The 23,968-nt window shown below is 47.8% G+C and overlaps 1 protein-coding gene across 1 annotated transcript in view; it reads left to right on the top strand.

The window, feature by feature from the left end:
* Positions 1-21,508, top strand: part of Adck1 (aarF domain containing kinase 1) — a 93,436-nt gene extending 71,928 nt beyond the window's left edge. Inside the window, exons 7-11 of the mRNA XM_042692799.1 lie at positions 1,088-1,204; positions 11,250-11,399; positions 12,673-12,870; positions 18,429-18,622; positions 19,805-21,508. Coding sequence (XP_042548733.1) covers positions 1,088-1,204; positions 11,250-11,399; positions 12,673-12,870; positions 18,429-18,622; positions 19,805-19,976 — 831 coding nt within the window. The 3' untranslated portion in view covers positions 19,977-21,508. The remainder of the gene's footprint in view (positions 1-1,087; positions 1,205-11,249; positions 11,400-12,672; positions 12,871-18,428; positions 18,623-19,804) is intronic.
* Positions 21,509-23,968: the final 2,460 nt, after the last annotated feature.

Below are 23,968 nucleotides of genomic sequence, written 5' to 3'. Positions count from 1 at the left end.
TGTGTGTGTGTGTGTGTGTGTGTGTGTGTGTGTGTGTGTGTGTGTGTGTGTGTGTGTGTGTGTGTGTGTGTGTGTGTGTGTGTGTGTGTGTGTGTGTGTGTGTGTGTGTGTGTGTGTGTGTGTGTGCTGTGAACCAGGACCAGGACAAGCAGTGGGGTTGTGACTAATCTATGGGACAGCTGGGGACAAGGCAGGGAGGGAAGTACTTTCCAAGCACAGCATTTGGGGCAGGAAGAGCTGAACATGTGTGAGGAGGTGGGAATGGGGGGAGGGGGCCGGGAGGGAAGACAGGGTCACAACCACAATTCCTAAGGGCTGTATGTGCTTTTAGAGATACTATAGCCCCCATGATTCTGTACAGATGAACAGCTACTGGGGCATAATAATCAACAGTTGACAGTGTCATGCACATGCTCTGCTAGAGACTGTTAATAGTACTTGATGTGTATTTACACCTTAATCCTTACAACAGTCTGCAAGGGAAATGCTATTCTGAACCCAGAGAGGATCAGAGAGGTTAAGTCACACAGTGTACCAGTACCCAACGGAAGCAGTTCTGCCTGGCTCAGAGAGCCTACACAAGTGTCCCCAGACCATGGGGACACTTGGCCTTTGTGATGCTTCGTGGGAAGGCTCTGCATCATGACGAAGCATTTAGAGCATCCTGGCCACCAGCCTTTGGCATTTTTGTTTTATTTTGTTTGCAGTATTCCCTCCCCCCCACCCATTTTCCTCTCATTTTTCTCTTCTTGGATGGAAAGAGGCTTGAGAGAGGGATGGTGCGAGACCTTCCCTTATGAGCCCTCATGACAAACCCACCATTTCCCAGTCTGCTGGTTCTGTCACTGCAGCTCCAAGTGGGTGAAGCAGAGGACACATTCTATTGTCGTGCCGGAATGCTCATGTTGGAGGGAGCCAGAATGTGGGAGGGGAAACCCCTCCACCTAGCCAGCCTCGCACTGTGGGCTCTCATTCCATCCATCCATCCGTCTGTGGCCTTTTACAGGCCGACCTCCAAGTGGTCCTGTCAGGTCTGACCCGTTCCCAGATCCTAGGCTTCGTGCCAAACTCGCCCTTTCCTACCTAGATCCCTGAGATCTACTGGGAGCTGTCTACCAAGAGGATTCTGCTGATGGAGTTTGTGGAGGGCGGGCAAGTCAACGACAGGGCCTACATGGAGAGGAACAACATCAACGTCAACGAGGTAATTGGAAGGCGCAGGGCTGCTGGGCAAGGGTGGGGTCCTGGGGACTGGCTCCCTAATCAAGGTGGGTCTAATGAAGAGGTGTACAAGGAGCAGGGTGGATTCCCCCACATGCTGTCAATCTAACCCTCTGTATCAATGGGGCTGGGACAAGGTAGACCCCACCCACCAGGGCTCCTGCCTAGCTCAATGACACTCAGCCCTCTACCTCTGCCTCCATGGGACTCCATCATCTTCTACCCTCTTTCTGCTCTGCTACCACCCCTGATACCCAAGGTGTCAGGCAGAGGGGACAGAAGCCACCTGGATGTGTATCTGCGTATATATGTATATGCATGCCTATGAATATGTATGTCTTCCAGGTCTAGCGTCCACAAATGAGTGAAAACATGGACTTTTTTTTTTCTGAGCTTATCTCTCTCAGTATGCTATCTTTCAGATGTATCGGGGTTTTTTTTTTTTCCTGAAAGTGACATGATTGCATTTTTTTTCTTTTTGGTTCTGTAATATTCCATTATATCTATCTACATATCTATAAGTCTCTTATCTTCCCACCTCTATCTCTCAGTCTAGCTGCCACATTTTCTTTTTGCAATTTTTAAAATTATGATTAAGTGATTACATAATTTCACAAATTTCACAGTATTGTGGGATAATGATGCTTAAAGTCACAAACACATTCTAACGAGACTTCATGGGGCAAATTGTCTATCGTGGTCTATAAAGTTTATGAGTTCTATGGGCTTTGACTATACAGTTATTTCTTCCACACTGGGTGATATGCACATTCCTTTCCTTTTGCATAGCATCAGCTGTTCCCTCTTTGCCACTCATTCCCTCCCTCCCAGTGGCTTGGTTCATTTTGATCAATGTCCAGTACAGCTGATGGGTCCCGCTGTTGTATGTTTTCCCCTGTTTCCCTCTGGTTCTGTGTCCTCCTCCTAGGTTCCTTCAGATGTGCACATACATACCATATATGTGATCAGCAGCATGGGGTCATTTAGTAATGATTCAACCAATGGAGGTCCTTTGTTTCTAGAGTCTTGTTAACTTTGTCATATCACCTTACGTTTTGGATTTAACATCCACTTATCAGGGAGACCATGTGCCATTTGTCTCTTTGCTCTTGGCTTACCTCACTTAACATGATTTCTTCTAGTTCCATCCATTTCCCTGTGAATGCCATTATTTTGTCCTTTCTAATAGCTGCATAACATTCCATTGTATATATAGATACCACAATTTTTGGATCCATTCATCTGTAGTGGGGCATCTGGGTTGTTTTCATATCTTGGCTATTGTGAACAGTGTTGCAATAAACATGGAGGTGCATGTGTCCTTGTATCCTGGTTCCTGTTGTTCAGGATAGATGCCTAGGAGTGGTATAGGTTGGGTCATAGGAGGTCAATATTTAGCTTTCTGAGGACCCTCCAGACTGCTTTCCAAAGTGCCACATTTTCTTTATCTAGTCATCTGTTGTTGAGCACTTTGGCTGATTCCATCATTTGGCTATTGTGAACAGTGCTGCAGTAAACAGATATGCAGAAGTGGTTTATACTCTGGATATTTGCCCAACAGTGGAGTGGCAGGTCTTAAGGAAGGTCTATTTTCAGTTTTTTGTGGAACCTCCATACTGACTTCCAGAGTAGTTATGTTTACATTCCCAACAGCAGTGCATGAGGGTTCTTTCCCCTGCACCCTCACCAGTATTTATTATCATTTGTTTTCTTGATGGCTGCCATTCTGTAGTGAAATGGAGTCCTAGTGTTTTTGATTTTTTGTCAGTTGTGGGGCTTGAACGTAGGGCCTGGTAGCTGTCCCTGAGCTCTTTTTGCTTAAGGCTGGCACTCTCCTTTGAGCCACAGCACCACTTCTGGTTTGTTGGTGGTTAATTGGAGATGTGTCTCATAGACTTTCCTACCCAGGCTAGCTTTGAACCATGATCCTTAGATCTCAGCCTCCTGAGTAGCTAGGATTTATTGGCACAAGCCACCAGCTTCTAATGTTGTTTTACCATTTCCTTTATGGCTAAGGATGTTGAACATTTTTTCATGTATCTATGAGACATGTTTATTTCTTCAGAGAACTATCCAGTTCACCTGCCCATTTATTTAAACAGTGAAGCTCGGGTCTTTATTCCACTTCATTCCAACATAGGGGCCCAGGCCACTCTAGGTGTGCATTAGCGCTCACCTCACTGTCTTGAACCTGCAGATATGACCCAGGTATGTTCACTGCAGGAAGCTTGGGTCTCAGGAGTCAGCAGCCTGCCAGGGTTTATTTATGTCGCTGAGCCCAGCAGATGCTATTACCAAGGGCCTGACCTGGTGATCATATTTGCCAGTCACTTTAAGAACTGGTGACAGCACTGTCATTGATCTCATTAAAAGCAAAGGTCGTGTGGATGCTGTTTCTGACGGCGGGCTGGGGCCTCCCGAAGCCACATGAGGACTATTGATTGCGGAATCTGTATCGAAGGTTAATTGGATTTCAGTGAGTATGTGCTTAAGACCCTGCCTGGGCAGAGGCCCTATTTAATTGGCATGAAAGTAGCCAGGAGAAAGGTGACAGAGTCCGGAGTGGAGGGGCATTGGGGACAGATGATTGGAGGCTGGTAGGCACTGTCCGCTGCCTGTGAAGGCTGGGGAGAGATCCAGGTCAGGGGCTCACAGGAGATGTCAGCCAGGCCATCCCTGAGGTGTAGGAGCCTGCTGGGAACAGAGGGCCAGGGGCTCTCCAGCCATGACTAGGTGTTCCTCGATTCAGCCCCCTGTTCTGTGTGGGGTGCCCTGCAGAGCTTACCTGTTCAATCTAGATTGTAAATCTGGTAGGGTTGGGAGAGGAATAGGCATTTATCTAAGATTTTTAAAGCCTTTTAACTAAGCTCTTTTACATGACCCCCAAATCCGTTTTTCAGAGATGCCAGAGGTACCTAAGCCACCTTGGGTCTCAGAAGTGACAAACAGAGCTCCCTATCACTGATTCAGGAGTCCTTGTTTTCTAGCTTGATGCGTTGTTTCTCACAAGCCCTCCATCTCTTCCTTGCAGTGACCACAGTTTTGCTTATCTTGTGTTTGCTGTGGTTGGCAGCTCTACTTTAGAGTGGGGTCTTTGCCTGCTTTTGTTCCTTTAGCATCACTTTAGTGGGGTTTATCTGGGAGTGGAATGAATCAATGGCTGGTGGCATTTAGCCAGAAGTCCTGCTGTGCTTCTAGTCTACGTCATGTGTAGGAGCAGTTCACATGTTTAACAGCACTTCCTATGTGAGGTGTCTGTCATAGAGCTGTGGCCAGAACCTACAGGGAAACGCAGAGGGTTTTACAGCTAGGGCTCCTGGGAGTGTGGCTGGCCTTACTATTTGTCGCCCAGGTGTCCTTGGGTCAGGCATTTACCCCTCACGTCTGAGTCTGCTCATCTCTGCAGCTGGGAGGATAACAATGGTCCTGGGGATGGTGTGTGAACTTTGCAAACTGTGGGGGTCTGCAAAAGTGGCTTGTAATTCACAGACACGTGTTTCTCTAGATAATTTTTGTGTGTGTATATATCAGCAGTGGGTCTTGAACTCAAGGCCTGGGCACTGTACCTTACCTTTTATTTTATTTTATTTACTCAAGGTTAGTGCTCTGTCATTTGAGCCACAGCCCCACTTCTAGCTTTTTTGATGGTTCATTGGAGAGAAGAGTCTCATGGTCTTGTCTGCTCAGTCTGGCTTCAAACTGGGATCATCAGATCTCAGCCTCATGAGCAGCTAGGATAACAGGCATGAGCTACCAGCACCTGGTTTTGTATCAGATCTTTGAGGCTCTTTGCAACCTTCCTGTTTACCCAGCTCTGTCATCTGTGAGTGCGCGTACATGTGGAGGTGGCAGGCCAGGCACTGATGAAGCATTTGGTGCCACCCCCAGCTCCCACCGCACTGAAGCCAGCCCTCCAGTTCTACTTTTCCCCTTGAATCCTTGGTTTCTACCTGCACCTCCCAATTGAAGGGGATGTCTACATCTTTGCTCAGTATGGTTCCAACCTGCCAGAGTGTTTACTCTGGAACCTGCAGATGCATGAAGACACTGGTTCTTGAGAAAAGAGTCTCCTTTCACCATCCACCTTCTGTCCCTTCTTGGAGTGTGGCCACATGCCCTCTAATGTGGGGCCTCACAGCAAAGGGGTCAGGGTGGCCTCATGGAGTCTGGAGCCAGCTCTTTACAGGACTGTTGCATGAGCTTTGCGCTTGTGCTCAGCACAGTCAGCATAACACTGGGTCTCCAGCCCTCAACCTGTTCAATGTGAGTTCAAGGTCAGTACTTGGCAGAGGACTTGGAAGGCAGGGAGGGAAGCGCCCCTGGCTCTGTTTTTCAGGCAAGATGGAAGGATGTGAGCATTTTTGGAGTGAGTTGTCATCTAAGGGAAGAAGTGCCAGGGTCACCTGCATTTCCCCCATTGTGCTGTATCTTCCAGCACCCCTGACCCAGGACCTATTTATGCCGTCTCTGGAGTTGAGGTGACTTGGGTCATGTCTGTGGCAGAGACTTGAGGCAGCTTTCTTGTCCCTGGGGATGGCCATGCCTGGCTCTTCAGTGGTTGCTAGTCAAGCTGGGATTCTCACTGTCTGCCAGCATCCCAGCAGAGCCATTCCACTTTAGTCCTCACCGCCTCTCACCACTGGGACTAGGAGGTTCCTTGTACTCCAGTGTCAGCATTTCCTCCCCCCACGTTCTGCTGTGCTAGGGATCGTCTGGCCTCGATGGTGGGCAGCTGCCAGTCATTTGTGGTTTATGAATCCCAGAGATGGGCCCTGGGGACAGGGCACAGGGACCTGACTTAGAAGGGTCCAGGCTACCATCGAGTCTGGGTGGAGCAGCCTGGCAAGAAACTAGGGGAGAAGTAAAGAGTTCAAATGATGAGCCTCCTACGTTGTATCAGGCCACTGGGTGATTATTCATATTCTGCAACACCAGCCTCCTTTTCTTTCAAGATACTTGGCCTTGTATCCCAGACGCCCCCCCAGAAACATAAATAGACTTTCCCTTGGGGGTGGGAATAAATTAATTTGTGCAATTATAGAATAATTAAAGTACTTTCAGCCAATTCAAGTCTTGAGAAAAATCCAAAAATAACTCCTTCATTTAAGTATTATTTACTAACTTAATTTTTTACAGTTTTTTTTTTTTTAAGAGTCCTGCTTTCTCCTTCCCTTGTCAGAGAATGAAGGCATCGCATAATTACTGAAAGTCATTTGGGAGTAGCACATTCTTTTCTTTTTTTCTTTTTTCTTTTTCATTTTTTGGTGACAGTCCTGGGGCCTAAACTCAGCACTTGGGCATTGTCTCTGAACTTTTGCGTGCAAGGCTATCACTCTACCACTTGAGCTACAGCTCCACTTTTGCTTTTTTTGGTGGTTAATTGGGGCTAAGAGTCTTGTGGACTTTCCTACCCTGGCTGGCTTGGTACAGTACAGCTCTCAGTCTCCTAAGTAGCTAGGATTATACATATGAACCACTGGTGCCTGGCAGTAGTGACACCTAGTTTTTTGTTTTTGATTTTTTTCTTGCAAGAAACCATTATAAGACTTTAGTGATGGTTTTCTAAATGGCTGTGGCTACAGGTTTGGAAGAGCCACCCATCTAGGATTTCCTACTGAGTTGCTTTTCTCCATATGGAGCCCTTGACTGAATCTTAGGGATGTGTGTGTGTGTGTGGGGGGGGGGGTTGCTGGGGAGAGGGCTTCAGCAGTCTTTTGGGGAAGCCTCTGGTTCCAGGAAAAGCTTCTTGAGGATCAGGATGACCCTGTTGTGACATGCCTGTTCTCTGGAGTCAGGTCTCCTGGGTCTGGGCCACCCTTCTTCCCATTTTCATGTCCTCCGTCTTCTAGACATTGCTACAAAGGCTGGCTGAGTGCTGAGTCTGTCCACAATGAAGTGCAGGAACAAGGCCTCGTGCATCAGTGGTGACAACCTCTCTAAAAAGGTGTTTTTCCTGTCTTCCTGCAGATGCAGGAAAACTTGTCCCACAATGAATGGGACAATGGCAGTGGTAGGACATGATGGTCTGACGCAGGAGAAGTGACTATCATACTATGGAAGGCAGGGGAGAGAGGCTCTGTGTCAGGTGATGAGGGAAACCTGGCTGCCTTTTCTTAACAGACTGATTCCCAGAGTATTTAGCACAAGTCTAAAAGGCTGAGTGTGGTATGACCTTTCAAAGTCATGCTTGGGCCTTGTTCAGTTAGCCACCCACACCCATGGGTTTTTCCTCTTAGTATCTAGGGAAATACACACCCCTCTCTCCCCCCCTTTTGTTTTTTCAGTTGTGGGGCTTGAACTCAGGGCCTGGGCACTGTTCCTGAGCTCTTTTGCTCAAGGCTAGTGCTCTACCACTTTGAGCCACAGCTCCACTTCCAACTTTTGAGTGGTTGATTGGAGGTAAGAGTCTCATGGGGACTTTTCTGCCTGAGCAGAATGGTGATCCTCAGCCTCTTGAGTAGCTAGGATTATAGGCGTGAGCCACCAGTGCCTGGCTATAAATTAAGGGCTTAGACATCAACTTGTAGCTCTTATTAAGTAGAGATGCAAAAATTTCTGAATAGTTCCCCAAAGGCTGATTTTTAAAAAGGCCTCATAGAGCAATAAACAGCTTCTATCTCATCCAAGAATCCTAGTGTCTTATTCTTATTTAAGTACCCACTTATTTACTATTAAGTATTCACTTCCTGAAAATTCTCTTTGAAATAGTTCCCCTCTCTTACTTGCTTCCTTATCAAGGTGTTAAGACATCTTTGGTGTGTGCCGATAGTCTATGTATGAGATATATTAACTTGTTAACAGTTACACTTTGCAATGATAATGGGGATGTATATGTCTTCTGAGTTCAAAATACTAAGCTACAAGATTGGAAACAAAGCTATGGTGTTTGTGTGTCCTCTAGTAGGTGGTGTTTCTCATAGTTGATCATATTTGACCTTGACTTTTTGAGATTGTTCTAAAAGGAAGTACAACAATTGACCTTAGTTGCATTTAATTGCTAAGGCAGAAAAGGGAGATGACTTTTTCCCTAGGCCAAGGTGATTCCTATGCTAAGACATTGGCTAGCTCCTGCTCCTTTGTACACCTGTCTTCCATACTTGTCTATCTCTGTGGTATCTGGTTAAAATGTGCATCAAGAACAGATGGCAGCCAGGCACTGGTGGTTCAGGCTTGTAATCCTAGCTACTCAGGAGGTCATTATCTGGAAGATCACAATTTAAAAAAACCAGCAGGGCAGAAAATTCCATGAAGCTCCATCTCCAAAATAGCCAACAAAAAGCCACACTGGAGGCATGGCTCAAGTGGTAGTGTGCCCGCTGAGTAAGCAACATGAGCAAGAGTACAAGACCCTGAGTTTAGACCTTGGTTATCTTCCAAAAAAATGACAGACCCCAGATGGAGCGGTCCCTAGGTGGAGGCATCTAGACAGGATGCTGAGTTGGGTAGGACCACTGTGGAGGCTTTGCTGGTGTCTGGGCTAGCAGCTGACACCATGAAGCAGGAGCTTAGTCTACATAGACAAGAACCCCGCCCCCCAATATCAATCCCCCCCTTCCCCCCCCCCCCCAGCTTTTAATGTAGTAATAAGGAGCTCAGCACGATTAGCAGTATTTCACAAAACTTAAAGAGATCATCTATCTCCCTGTGACAGATCTGCCCAGACTAAATGAGATGTCATTTCTCTGCTTTCTGGCTGGAACTCCGTCAGCTCAGGCTGGCTGTGCTGCTTATCTCAGACTGATCAGGAGCCCTGATTGGACCTTATATTCGTCCTTGACAAATAAAAATGAATGATTGCTTAATAAACGTGATTGGCTGGGCGGATGTAACCTTCTAAGGCACGGCTCCAAGGAGTGCCAAGGAGCCCAACAGGGGATTTGGTGGCACAGAAATGGGAACTGGTTGGATCATCTGGGGCCAGCTCTGACTGAGGTCCCCTCTCCTAGCAAACAGAAGATAATAGCCTTGAGCACCCGGAAAATTTGTGTGGGAGCTTGCTTGGGGCCAAGTCCTGCTCCTATGAACCCTGAAGTGTCTGCTTCACTGGCCTGGCAGCTGAGTACAGCATCTTCAGTGCCATCATCTGGTCTAATGCACACTGCAACCTAGCCTGCCCACCTTCCAGGATTGTTGTGAGAATCAATAATGACAACCACAGGGGCACCTGGTGGAAGGCACCAGATCCCAAGCCCTATGATATTCTCATTTACCTCTAAGCCATCCTCGAGAGCAGCCCTATTATTACTTCTGTTTTGCTGAGGCTGAGAATATAAACAACTTGTTTCGGGTCATGAAGCTCAGTGGAAATGTGCAGAAGTAGGTGTGAGGTATGGAAAAACCAGCATTGCTGAATTCTACTTTGAACCCTGGCTCTGCCTCTTTCCAGCCAGGGATAAGCTAATCATGATAAATCTCAGTTTCTCACCTGCAAAGTGAGGGGTGTCACAATGGAATCTGCATTTAGTTATGTTAAAAATGATGCTGGCTGTAAAGTAGGGCTATTCTTGATTATTTCATCTGGGGCCAGTTATTACTGATTGGGGTTTGGAGGAGATTAATGGGGTTAGGAAAACTGGAGAGGTGGGAACCCTGGCATTTCAGAAAACCACAGAGAGCTGAGGGTCTGTCTCATTCATGTTGAATACAGAGTCTTAAGGTCCCCAGGCCTGGTGCTAATACAAGCAAGTGCATGCATAAATAGAGCCAGTCTATGGTATATAAATTATACCTCAATAAAGTTGTTTAACAAACAGAGCTAGTCCCTGCTGTCTTGGAAGTTTATGATAGTGGGCCAGATAGTCATTAATCAAATAATAGCACAAATAATTACTAGTCCCATGGAAAAAGCACAGCATCCTCTAAGAGTAGATGGCAAGAGAACCTCTTGCAGCTCATGGTAGGAGGAACAGAGCTTGACCCTAGGGATGGGGGAGATAGATGACAGGAGTGTTCTGACAGTAGGAATACCATGTGCAAAGGCCCTAAGGTAGGAAAGCTCAGAGATCACTGGAGAAGAGAAAGAGTGACTGTGGGCTGGGCTGTCAGTGCAGTGAGAGAGAGGACCAGGAAGGGAGGCAGGGTCTGGTTGTGTAGGACTTGGTAAACTGAAGAAAGATATTAATCCTGTGTTCCCCACTCCATGAGCCCTAAGCTCTTCTTCTGTGGTCAGGATATATTTGTTAGTGACCATAGGGTCCAACTGAGGCTGCTGTCCCAGTGGCAGCTGCTGTCCCGGAGTATCAGCTTTCTGGTTGGACATGTCTTTGTCTCCTGAAAACTCATGCGCAAAATCATCTACCCGGCCAGGTCTGCTCTATTCAGCAGCTGCTCCCTAGCTGGGAAGAGGCTTTTAGCTTTAATAAAAAAGGGAGTAGAGATAAGAAGGCTGCCTCGGCAGGGAGCGCAGCGGTGACAGGATGATTTAAATGGCCTCTCCAGTGTCATTTCTTCTGTGCAGACATCATAAATCAGATTAGCATTGGCTCTGGTGGGGAGGGGAGAAGGGCCTGCACTGGGGCTCTGCCTAGGGTACCCCTGGAAGAGGGTGGTGGAGCCACCTCATCCCACTGCGTCACCCTGGCCTGTGTTTTGAGTAGAATAGCTTCCCCAGAGCATTCATTCTCAACTTTGGGGAAAGGATAAAGACGGACAGACAAGAGAGTAGGGAAAAGAGAAATAGGATGGAGAAGAGAGGGAGGCGTGGGAGATGAGGAGGCGCAGCTGTTTACTGAAATCATCGTGGGACTTCCATCGCATGGAACTGAGAACTCATGGCTGAGTTCCTGTGGGTCTCATGTGTGGCTGAAGTGGAGGAGGACTGGATTAGAGCTGAGCTTCTATCTTGAATGCAAAAAATGGCCCCATCTCAAATCACCATGTTCACCACCATCACCACCACCACCACCACCATTCAGGCCCATTTGGTTCCTTTAGTTTCCTCTTGCAATTTGACCAGGTGGAGAGACTAGGGAAATCCCCGAGACAGGCATAGATGGAGTAGTACTGCCACCATCTCCCTTCTCTTCCAGATCTCCCGCCACCTGGGCAAGATGTACAGTGAGATGATCTTTGTCAATGGCTTTGTGCACTGCGACCCCCACCCGGGCAACATGCTGGTACGGAAGCATCCACGCACAGGCAAGGCAGAGATTGTCCTCTTGGATCATGGACTCTACCAGGTAGGAGAACCTTTCCCACCCAGCCTGGGAGGGGGGGACCGCTCCTGCTTGGGGTTACAGCCCATTCAAGTCTCCCCTCAGCCACACACCCAAGTAGGCGGAGAGGGCTCTGCCTTCCCCAGGGACTGTCATCTTATGCACGCCACTCTCTGCAGAAAAGTGAGGTGGTCACACCTCTTTTACAGGTGTCATGACAAGTAATGGCGTTGTGCCTGTGTGCGCCTGTGTGGGGAAAGGAACCGTGGGGAAAGGGATACCCTGTGTGCGACAGCTAGGGCCTCAGCGGGAGAGGTGATCGCACGTTCAAACCCAGAAAGGAAAAGGAGGTGGGAGGCCCCAGACTTTGTCCTCTGGAACTCAGGATAAAGAGCAGAGCTCACTGGAATAAGCTATGAGCATGCACCTGCCATGTGGGAAATTCCTCTATTCAACGAGGCAGGTGGTCCTCAAGGTTCCATAGCGACTTACCAGGCCCAGATTCCATAGCCTCAAAGCTCACTCTTGTTCGACATGCCTGCTAAAGGAAGCTTGCAGGCCAGGCAAGGCCAGCTGTTGTCTCACAGATGGCCCAGACAATAGGACTTTAATGGCTTGCTCATGTGCCCGTCCTGGGTGCGGCAGAGTCTGCAGGGCTCTGCTTGCCAGGCTTGGATATCACCATCAGTCAGCAGCAAGGACAGGGCATTGAGGGACGTGTGTTGGAATGCATGGGGAAGGCGGAGCTTCCATCTCATTCCAGGGGAAAAGTAGCTCACAGAGGAGCAGAAGAGGAGACCATAGATTTTGGTGGATAGTTAGCAGATACTACCTCTCTACCACATAAAGGTTCAACATCTCACATGTAAAAATCTGAAATCCCCAAATGCTTTAAATCGAAAGCTTTTGGAGCTCCATGACACCCAAGGAAAAAATTCCATGCCTTGAAACTGTTTCATGCACGATATTATTAAAAACATTGCATAAAATTACCTTTAGGCCGTGTGTATAATGAAACATAGATGGATTTTATATTTACACTTGAATCCCGTTGCCAAGATATTTTATATATATATGCAAATACTGCAAAAAAAATTAGAAAATCTAAAACACTTCTGGTTCCAAGTGTCTCAGTCAAGAGATATTAACCCTGTTGTAGACTTGAACTTGAGCCTTTGGGGGTAGCCGAAGTTTGGGTCATGCTTGTCTCCTGTGGTAGTGGTCAGTTCTGGCCACAGGCTTGGGCTTTTGGTGGGGAGAGGAGGCTCAGGTCCTGCTGCTGCTGTCCTGGCCACAGGTGCTCACCGATGAGTTCCGCCTGGATTACTGCCACCTGTGGCAGTCTCTGATCTGGACCGACATGCAGAAGGTGAAGATATACAGCCAGCGCCTGGGTGCCGCGAACCTCTACCCCTTGTTTGCTTGCATGCTGACAGCCCGGTCATGGGATTCAATCAACAAGGGCATCAGCCACGTGCCAGTCACTTCCACTGAGGTAGGTACTCCCCTCTCCCAGTACCATGCTCTCCCTCAAATGACCTGGGGAATCTCTTCTAATCTAGAGTCAAAGGTTTTGATTGGCGAGCCGTTTGGAGCTCTGATGATATTGTATATGTGGGAAGGGCAGAATTGGAGTGATGGTGGATGAGAAGCAGGGAAGGGAGAGGAGATGATAGCCAAGATGGAGGAGGAAAAGGAGAAGCTATTGAACTGTGTCTCTCCCAGGCCTTATCAGGCTGGAGTGGAAACAAGGTTCAGTGGGTATAATAACCTAGGTGTCTGTAGCTTTAGCCCCAACCTACTTACACGATATGTCAGCTTCCTCCAAGTTCTCTCCAGGACTTCCTTTTGTTCCGAAGCCTGGCAGCCCTTCCTTGCCTCCTGCCCGGCACTGTCTCCTATCATGTGACTCCTCAGGCTCCACAGAGAGGAGAGTCCTTTGCTTCTCCCTGTCATCCTCAAGCAGCTTTGCCCTTTCATCCTACAGATATTTTAGTGCAGCAGTTTCTGTTGTCTTTGTTACTCTTTCCCCGCTGTGGACCTAGACAGCCCAGTGGAGTCTGGCTTGGAGATAGATCGAAGGAGCATCTCTGTTTCACAGAGGCTCACAGGGCAGTCTCACCTTTCTTTCTCAGGTGGGCTCCCTTTCAGGATGCTTTTCCATTCTTCCTGGAACTGCCTTCTATCCATCCACTGTTGGTTTCCAGGCTCAGCCATATAAGCCTGTATCTCAGTGGTAGATGGGCTCTGGTTCTAGTTAAGGCCTCTGCTCACCACAGGAGAGGAGAACTCATGCTGTTAGAAAGCCTGGGCTCTAGTTCCAACCCCTTCCTCTTCCTGGTGATATGACCTTTCCCATCGTGTTCCAGTTGTTCCTGTGGGCCTCATTTGTGGTAGGCAGAAACTCTAGACATGGCTGGATCCAGAGTCTCAGAAATTCCATCTCTTGCTGTTTCATAGCTCCACTTCCTTCATTTTTTTCCAGCAAGCATGGTAGAAAGATGACTACCTGCTGGCTCCATAGCTTTAAAACTCATCACAGAAGAAAAGAGATGATAAAAGAGGGATGGTAGCAATGGTGCTGCCTGTTTTACTAATAGTGCTTCTACAGTGTCCTCATAGAGTTCCTTTAGTCAGCCGCGGTTTGTTTTATCTGAACTCCATGCTTGGTGCTGAGGAGCCCATGACCCAGTACAGACAGGCCTTTTGTCTAGTTTTCACACTAGTGGAGATAGACAGACAGGCAACAAGTGGATAAACAGGAAAGTGGGATAATTGCAGGTTATTAGTGTTTAGAGGAAATGAGCCAGTGAGATGTCATGAGTGAAGAAGGGGAGAGGGCCGTGCTTAGAGAGGTCCTCCACGAGCCATTCACATTTGAGCCGAGGTTGAGGACAAGAAAGGCACCAGCCCCAGGAGGATCCTGAACCACATATTTCTGGCAAGGGAAGTCTTAGGGGAAGGAAGGTTTGGTGTGGTCCACAGTGTGGCAAGGATGTGTGTGTGTGTGTGTGTGTGTGTGTGCACGTGTGTGCATGTGTGCATGCGCGCACAGGGGGCGGGGGGGGGGGGGGGAGAGGGGGCGGGGAGAGGAAGAGGGGTAAGAAATGGGAAGAATTTGGGACACTGGGCAGGTTAAGCATCCCACAGGGCCTTGTAAGTCAGAGAAATAAGTTTGGATTCACTTCTAGTATGAAGTGACTTTTACAGGCTTTAAGCAGAAAAGGAAATACTCAGATGTACTATTTTATTTTGTTGTTTTTGTGCCAATCCTGGGGCTTGAACTCGGGGCCTCTCACTCTCCCTTATTTTTTTTTTTTCAAGGCTGGTGCTCTACCACTTGAGCCACAGCCCCACATCTGGCTGTTTGGTGGTTAATTGGAGATAAGAGTCTCACAGACTTTCCTGCCTCAGCTGACAGTCACCCCTCAGTACTTACCCTATCATTCAGAGGTCAAGTCTGTTATAGGCCCTTGGTAGAGTTCTTTGTATATCTTCACTCTCTGACTGCATGGTAAGCATGGGAAGGTCTTGTCTTGTACCTCTTTAATCAGAGCCCTGCAGCTCTGGGATTGCATCTGGTGGGTTGCCAGCTCTGTGGATGAGGGTGACCTGGGTCAATCCCAGCCAGCTCTGCCTCCAGAGTGGAAAAGTTCTGTATTTCTGAGCTCTGTTCCCATTCAGAATGAAGGGAATTCTCAACCTTGTGTGTGTGTGCGTGAAGTCTAACCAGTGAGGAATTTGTTCTCTCCATAACAAGAAGCCTGGAGGTGGGGCTAGTTACCTTGACAGATGAGACTTAAGCTCTGGGCTCACTATTGTGGTTCTGTTGGCTTTTCCTTTCCACGATCCGTGATGACAGTGGCAATTCAAGGCTTCACATCTTCATGCAGTGGCAACCAGAGTTAGGAATCAGGGGTGCATCCCTTCATATGTCATTTGGGGGGGGGGCAGTATTGGTGCTCTATCACTTGAGCCACACTGCCTCCTCCTGCTTTTTGCTGGTTGTTTGGCTTTGAACTGTGATCATCAGATTTTAGCCTCCAGAGTAGCTAGGATTATAGGCTTATGCACTCTCACCCAGATCACATGCCATTTTGTAAGACTAAGGAAACTTTCCTAGAACTCTCAGGAGAGACTTGTTCTTGGGTCTCATTGGTCAGAATAACGTAGCATGTCCCTGCCTAAACGAACCATTTTGCAAGAGGAGGAATGCTTAGAGCCAGCAGTGGCTGCAAGCCAGCCAGATTCCCCCTGGGTCTTCAGGAGCTCCGAGTCGCTGAGGAGCCATATGAACAACACTGGAGTTGTTTTATTTTATTTTATTTATTTTTTATTTTTGGGTCCGGTCGTGGGGCCTGAACTCTGGGCCTGGGCACTGTCTCTCAGCTCTTTAGCTCAAGGTAGCGCTCTACCACTTGAGCCACAGCGCCACTTCCAGCTTTTTTCTTTTTGCTTATGTGGTGCTGAGGAATTGAACCTAGGGCCTCATGCATGCAAGGCAAGCACTCTACCACTGAGCCACCCTCCCAGCCCTGGAGTTGTTTTTTTTTTTTTTTTTTACCAGCACAACTATGTTTATTGCAGCATTATTTACCATAGCTAAGATATGGAACCAACCCAGATGCCCCTCAGTAGATGAATGGATCAAGAAAATGTGGTATATATACACAATGGAATTCCATGCCTCCATCAGAAAGAATGACATTGCCCCATTTGTTAGGAAATGGAAAAACTTGGAAAAAATTATATTAAGTGAAGCCTGGAGTTGTTTTAATGAAGCCCTGTGGGGGGATTGTGGCTGGGTCAGCACTCACCAGGGTTGATTGTGGGTCTCACACCATCAGGGTGTGCCCAAGCCTCCAGCCTCGGCTGCTCTGAGAGCGACTCTAGGAGGCATGCAGCATTTTCTGCCTGGAAGTCTGGCCCTGACCTCGCAGAGAAGGATCCCTGTGATAAGCCAGGCCTGTGGTTCAGGCAGAGTGACATGCAATGACAGCAGACAGCTACTGAGACATTTCAAATTCCACAGCAAGGGGTGATCAGCAGCCTCTGGTGCTCTGAAGGGACTGAGTTTTTCTTTTCTTTTTCTGTTTTGGTCCTGGAGCTAGAACTCGGGGCCTGGGTGCTGTCCTTGAACTTTTTTTTTTTTTTTCTCAAAGCTGGCATTCTACTTTTGAATTACAGCTCCACTTATGGCTTTTTGGTGGTTAATTGGAGACCAGAGTCTCATGGACTTTTGTGCCCAGGCTGGTTTCAAACCACAATCCTCCGATCTCAGCCTCCTGAGTAGCTAGGATTCAGGAATGTATGCCTCTGGTGCCCAGCAGCTTCTTTAATTGCAGGAGCGTCCCCAAGGCCCCAAAGCCATACTGCGGAGGCTCTTCTTTGTGCATGGTGGGCACTGAATGCTGCCCTGAGCCTTATCTCTGATGCCCCTCTTCCTGCTGATGGGAGGTGGGCACACAAAGTGTTCGTACATCCAGTTTTGGGGTGAGGACATGGACCAGAATGAGGTGAAAAGAATTGCCTGGGGCATGGAGTCCTGCTGTGAGGTAAAGAGCTGGTAGGGCCAGGTGCTGAGTGTTCCCAGGCTGCCTGTGTGGAAGTCCTGACCCACTACTTACTGCATGCACCTGGGGCAGGTTACTTGACTTCTTGTTCTCTCAGTTTAAGTGGACATAATATAATCAGCCTACATGAGGCATTATGAGAATTCAAAAATAACTACATGCAAGTCTTTTCAAAGTGCTTACTTTTAAATGTCCAGTGTATGTCCGCCACCACTACCACCATCATCACAATCATTTTCCTGGGTACTCAGAGGCACACTGCCACACCCAGAATTCTGGCTGGGCATAGTCATCTGCCTAGATTCCCGAAGGACTCAGGGACAGGGACGGACAGGATGCCAGGCCTCAAACACAGACAGGAGTGAGGGCTGTGGGACTGACCAGTGGCGGGGGCTATGCTCTGGATTCTACGCTGGGGGTGCCAGGCACTGGAGCTGCAGCACAAGGTGCTGTCATCAGCAGGGCAGTGTGGGTGGCAGGTGGATCTGGTGGAGTGCAGGGCCTAGAGTCTTAGGAGTTGGCTACAGTCAGGAGCTCAGATCAATGGATGATAGCAGCCTGGATTTGGCTGGTAGGGGCATGACTCAGCTGGTACCAGCTCTCAGGGCTGGCCTGAAACTGATGGCTAGTGAAGAAGCCTTGGAGAGTCACTGGGCCTTCTGATGCACTCTTGCTGCTTCCATACTTGCCTGAGAGCTGGGCTATGACCTCCTGTCCAGGTGATTAAGACACAAAGCCTCTGGTGCCAGACATGTCTTTGGGGAGTGCTCCTTGTTGTCTGGGACAGCTATTCTAGGAGCTCCCTCCTGGAGCCTTTTCTTTTCCCTTCTTTTCTTTTATATTCCTTTTCTTTCCTTCTTTCTTTCTTTCTTTCTTTCTTTCTTTCTTTCTTTCTTTCTTTCTTTCTTTCTTTCTTTCTTTCTTTCTTTCTTTCTTTCTTTCTTTCTTTCTGTGTGTGTATACAGGTGCTCTACCACTTGAGCCACATCTTCATTTTTGACTTTTTGCTTATTTGAAGATAAAAGTTTCTTGGATTTGTCTGCCCAGGATGGCTTCAAACCTCACCTCTCAGAGTCCTGAGAAGCTAGGATTATAGGTGAGAGCCATTGGCACCTACCTGTCCTAGCGCTTCATTTTTTTTTTCTTCTATCAGTTTTGGGACCTGAACTCAGGGCCTGGGCACTGTCGCTGAGCTTTTTTGCTCAAGGCAAGTACTCTACTACTTTGAGCCATGGTGCCATTTCTGGTTTTCTGGTGGTTAATTGGTGATGAGTCTCATGGACTTTCCTGTCCCAGATGGCTTCCAACCAGGGACCTCAGATCTCAGCCTCCTGAGTAGCTAGGATGACAGGTGTGAGTGACCAGTACCTGGCTGTCCTGGAGCTTTTCTAGTCTTCATGGTGTTTAGGATGCCTAGACCTTTGCTGCCCTGAGCTCCTTTTCCCACATCAACCATCTGCATCTGTCTTTGCTGCCTCAGGACTCAGAGATCCGCACCAACGTGACCACCTGCCTCCCCGAGATCAGCCAGCTCCTCAACTGTGTTCCACGCCAGATGCTGCTCATCTTCAAGACCAATGACCTGCTGCGCAGCATTGAGGCCACCCTGGGGACCCGTGCCAGCGCCAGCTCCTTCCTCAACATGTCACGGTGTTGCATCAGGGCATTGGCTGAGTGAGTGTAGATTCCTGCCTTCGCTCCCCTCCTAGCTCTTGGCCCGTCCCATGGGTCCTGCTTGCCTCTGCTTTTTTCCACCAGCCCACAGGGCCCTGCTGTGCTTCCCAAGTTCCACTCCTTCCTGTAAGAAAGATAGGGACAGAAAATAATTCTATACTTTTGGAAACTGTTTTTGGGGTAACCCAAAGAATTGCCTGTGCTGTGAAATGGCAGCTTCCAGTACCTCAACCTTCCAGTTCAGTTTTCCTTATTCAAATTTGAATTGTTTTCTGAGCATCTCGGCCCCATCTAGTGTTCACATCTCTAGCTGGTTCTGGAACTTGGCTAGTACTGTGACCCAGAAACATACAGTCAGTGGACTCTCTCAGGAGCTTAGATCTTCCTAGATTCGTCACAGCTAGATGCCTTACACCTTTGGGGGGTTGACCTCAGGGAGAAGGATTCTGGGCCTCAAAATGGGATTCAGGAATATACCAGAAGGGCCATACGCTGTCAGAACTTTCTTATCCCAGAGAGGATTGGCTGTGGTCAATCCTGGCCTGTCCATACTGGGTAGGAATGGGTTTTTCTGGGGAACAGAGATTTGACCACAGGTATCATTACCAAATATCAAATTGGATTAGAACAAAATATACTGTACACTGAAAGGTCTGAGCATAATTTACATTTTCTCTGAGGGCTTAGGAAGTAAGTCTTGAATAGGTCATTATCATAAACAACAGTTTTCATCATGTCCATTTTTTTTTTTTTTTTTTTGCACAGAAAGGACTGAGCTGATGGGTAAAGGCCTCAGCTTCCCAGGATCATCTGATTCTGAGTGATTTTTATCCTCAGAATGTTTAGGGAGGCTCTGTTTATATTTGTTTGGGGAATCTGGATTGGCATGTGTTTACTATATTTTTGGAAAGAGAACCTTTGGAATGTTCTAGACAAAGTTGTAGCAAACCTGATGCCTTACGAAACAACTGCTTTTGCTTACCACATGAATTGAAAAACTCCTTTGAGCTAGCTGAGTTCCTCTGGCCCCTGATTAGGTAGTGGCCTGATCATGTGACCAAATGTGGTCCCAGGAGCAGAGAGCTGAGAAGCTGGCCAAAGTTGCCATTTTTAATTTTTTTTCTCAGACATTCTGAGCTCGAGTTTCTTACCTCTTTATCCTTTCCTCTCTTGCCCCTTCAGGCACAACAGGAAGAATACCCATTCGTTCTTCAGAAGGACCCAGATCTCTGTCTGCGAGGCCTTTAACTTATGGAAGATCGACCTGCATGAACTCATGCTGCATGTGAAGGGGTCGAAGCTGGCCTGCTGGGTCTCGTCCCTGCTTTCCTGGCTGGTTCCTGTTCCACACTGAGTCATGCCCTCCTCCTTTCTGGTGTCTTTGCACTCGTTGGTCCTTCCTTCATATCTTGACTTCACCTAGTTGCCCCATTTCTGTCCTGTGGTTGTCTGCAGTGCCAGGATGACTGTCCACACTACCATCATGAACCCCTGTGGACACCCCCTCCTCCAGCTGCACCCTTTCTAGAGACTCATGGCTACACCATGAAATGTGCTTCTCCTTCTCCAGGAAGAACACACAGCAGCCTCTCACATCCTGCCTGTGCCATTGGCTTGGATTTTACCTCTCCTTCTGTGTACCCATGCATGGCTCTGTGGGCCATGGAGGGCACGTTTAACTTGTAGGAAGGTTGACTTCGTGGGAGGTGATGTGAGCAGGCTCCCAGTGGGCGCCACCCTTCAGTGAGGCATTGTGCCTTTGTGTCATCTGAGGCAGAACCGTTGCACTGTCCCAAGTGTTGACTGTTGTGTTTCAATAAATGCCCTCAAGGTTGTGGGCTTGTCCATCCTAACACATGGGCTCGTTTCCACTGTGCCTGGACCTGGCCAAGGGCTTTTTTTCCTCTTGGCTGCTGCCTCCTAGAGTTCTCAGGAAGCCTAGAGGAATATAGTCGGAGCTTGGTTGTGGGATTTCTAGGTTGGGGAGGCAACTTTACCCGGCCAGAAGTGGCCATGAACACTGAGTGCCTCAAGGCCCTTTTGCTTGACTTCTGGTCTCTATAGCCTTTTTGAGCCATAGGACTTCTCCCACTGGGTCCCATTCCTGCTCTAGGTGATGTCTCTCCCTTCCTATCTCCCCCAACTCCTCCCACCTCCCAGTCTCTGAGACCTGGATGAAAGATGTTAAGAGAAGCCCAAGATTGGAAACTCAGAGGCTCAGGTAAAACCTGGGGCTTCACTCCCCTGAGTTCTCACTTCATCCCCTGTGAGTGGAGTACCTGCTTTATACTTGGCTTCCCCTCAGGTTTTTGCTTGATTCCTTCAGTTTTGGGTTTGGGATTCCACCAGATCCTCCCAGGCCTTCTGGAGATGTCGATCCTCTTAATGGAATGGTAGGTTTCATCTCTGAGATTTCCAGGTTACCTGTTTATACCTGTTGCAATCTGCCAGCGTTTGCCTCCTCTAACTCCATTTTCTTCTCCTGTTTCTGGATTACTCCCAGATTCCTGCTCTACCTCTTGTGTTTGTGTGGGCCCCCAGCCCCTGAGATCCCAGGTTTGGTAATTCCTTGCTCCTGAGCACTGAGGCTCACAGATGATAGCTGTGCTGTCTCTGCTCTTACTCTTCCCATTCACGGTGGCAGACAACCCCTAAATCTCAGCTCATTTTCTGTTCTCTTTATTCATAATAAGCATGTTTTCTAGTGATCAGAGATGATTTGCAATTCTTTTACTTCCAGAAAGAATTCTTTTTAGTGACCAACTGGATGTACCCAGGGACCTGTGACAATAACTTGCAGGGTATTATTAAGCATGAGGATACACATTATATTTTATGGGGTATTTTATAGCCACGAATGTAAATATAAATGACCTTTCTGCTCAAGGTAATGGTTACTTGCTTTTTCACTTTTGATATAGTAGGGAGCTTCCCTTGAATTGGGATCTAAAATATCAGCACACTATGCATAGTTAGCTACCCAGGGAGAGCAGAGAGGCAGGGATTACAGGCAGGGCAGCATGCAAATAGGGTCAAGGGTTGATGTTTACTGCGAGGCTCTGTAAATACATTATACCACTAAATTGTCCCAGCAGCTATTCGAGGCAAGGATCACTTTCTCCATCTTCATGGGAGACAAGGTTTAGTAAGGTTTGGTAATTTGCCTGGGGCCATGCAGTTGCTGAGGGGTGGCCCTGTGCTTTAATTTTAATTCCACGGTGTTCTAGATGAGGATTATGCTTGCCTCCTGGGCTGCCAGTGTGCTTCTCAAATCTGTCTCCCACATGTGGATGTCCTGCCTTACAGGATATGCTCAACAGCATGCAAATACATTGAGAGTCTGCACTCTAAATGATTTGATATCTGTAGTTTGGAAAACTGCACATATGCTCATCTCTCCTGCAGGATGAGTGGCCAGGTTCAGGTACTAGGACCAAAGAAGGTGAATCTCAGCACTAGGCTGCAGCTGCAGAACTCAGAAACTAATAACACCTCAGAAAGCAATGGTGGCTCCTAAAGGCACCCAAGCACAATCTGGAGAGCGGGACTTACGGGAGGTAAGTACCACCCCCCCTCCCCCCCACCAGTGTAGGCAGGGATGGGGAGTGGTCAGGATAGCTGTAGCCAGAGCTGGCAGCAGGTAACTGGCAAGATCATAATAGATAGCTAGACACTGGTGGTGCACACCTGTAATCTCAGCTAGTTAGGAGGCTGAGATATGAGGATCAGGGTTTGATGCCAACTCAGAAAGTCTATGAACTCTTAGTGCCAATTAATCACCAGAAAAGCTGAAAATGGATCTGTGGCTTAAGTGGTAAGGCACTAGCCCTGAGCGAAAAAAGAAATAATATCCAGGCCCTGAATTCAAGCCAGTCTGTCTGACTCCAGGGCAGGTCTACCACTTGTTTTAGTACTTTAACTTACTAATGTTTTAGTAATAAGCCCCTTCAAGGGGTGTGTGCCCACACTCACCTTTGAAATCATTCACGGTTTCTTGCTCCCCCTTGCACAGATGGGATCACCTGTAGAGCTTCAAGACGCCCCAAATTCTGAATCACGGAGGTTAGAATGGAGGCCAAGTGCTTTTCCAAATTTCTTTGCTAAAATATTATTGCAAAACAACTTCAGGGGCTGGGAAGGTGGCTTAGTGGTAGAGCGCTTGCCTTGCATGCCTGAGGCCCTGGGTTCGATTCCTCAGCACCACATAAGTAGAAAAAGCCAGAAGTGGCACTGTGGCTCAAGTGGTAGAGTGCTAGCCTTGAGCTGAAGAGCTGAGGGACAGCGCCCAGGCCCAGAGTTCGGGCCCTACGACCAGCAAAAAGCAACAACAGCAACAACAACAAAAAGTCCCACGAAACCCTCCAGAACTTCAGATTTACTGTAGAGCTGCAGCTAGCACAGAGGGTTCCTGCCAGTCCATAACCTCTTTCCCTGATGTTAAGCTTTTATGTTATCAGCTTCCCTTGGTCAGTGAGGAGTTCTCATTAGCAACCAAGTGACAGAAGTTGCCCAGATTTTGCCACTGATCTCACTGATGTCTTCAGTGTACCCAGGAACCCATCTAAGTCACCATCTGCATCCCGGTGTCCTGGCTCCTCAGATTCCTGAGGACTGTGACAGGGTGTCAGACTTGTGACCTTGTCTTTTGTGACCTTGACATTTTGGAAGAATGCAGAATGGATTTTGTTGCGTGTTTGTCCCTTTGTTGTTGGTGTTTCCTTGTGATTAGTCTGGCTCTGGGTTTACAAAGGTGAAATGTCCCTGGCATCCCATTCTGGGACCATGATGCCAGCATGACTTATAGCTTTCATTCTGTAACAAAAGCTCAGGATTAGGACCTCTGTTATAGCCTCACACACTGAAGCAAGAAACATGACCTCCTAACTCCATGTGTGGGCACTGAACAGAGCTTCTCTGAGACCAAGAGAGGCTTGGCAGCTTCCCAATCAAAAGGATCTCACATATGTCAAACTGTAGAAATATCAAAACAAGATAATAAAAATGGTGGTGTGCTTTTACTACTTAGATTAACTATGAATTAACTCCTTTCTTTGTTGCCAGACTGGAGATTGAATTCAGGGCCTCATGCTTGCTAGGTAAGCACTGTACAATGTGAGCCATTTCTCCAGGCCATGAATTAGCTCCTTAAACATACAGACAGTGACAAATGAATATGACATCAGAAGCATGACCACAGCCCTCTCCCCCTACCCCATAAAAAGGAAGGGAGATTTAGCACTGAGGCTGTGTCTATACTGTCAGGGGTTGGTAGAGAGAACACAGATTAATTCTCCTGATCATTGGGCCTGGTGCCCTCTGTATGCATTCTGACTGAAGTGGTGTGAT

Source organism: Dipodomys spectabilis, unplaced genomic scaffold (assembly GCF_019054845.1).
Source record: "Dipodomys spectabilis isolate Male_0828 unplaced genomic scaffold, ASM1905484v1 ptg000157l, whole genome shotgun sequence".
In the NCBI taxonomy this organism is placed as follows: Eukaryota; Metazoa; Chordata; class Mammalia; order Rodentia; family Heteromyidae; genus Dipodomys; species Dipodomys spectabilis.
This window is presented reverse-complemented; position numbering and strand designations above follow the sequence as displayed.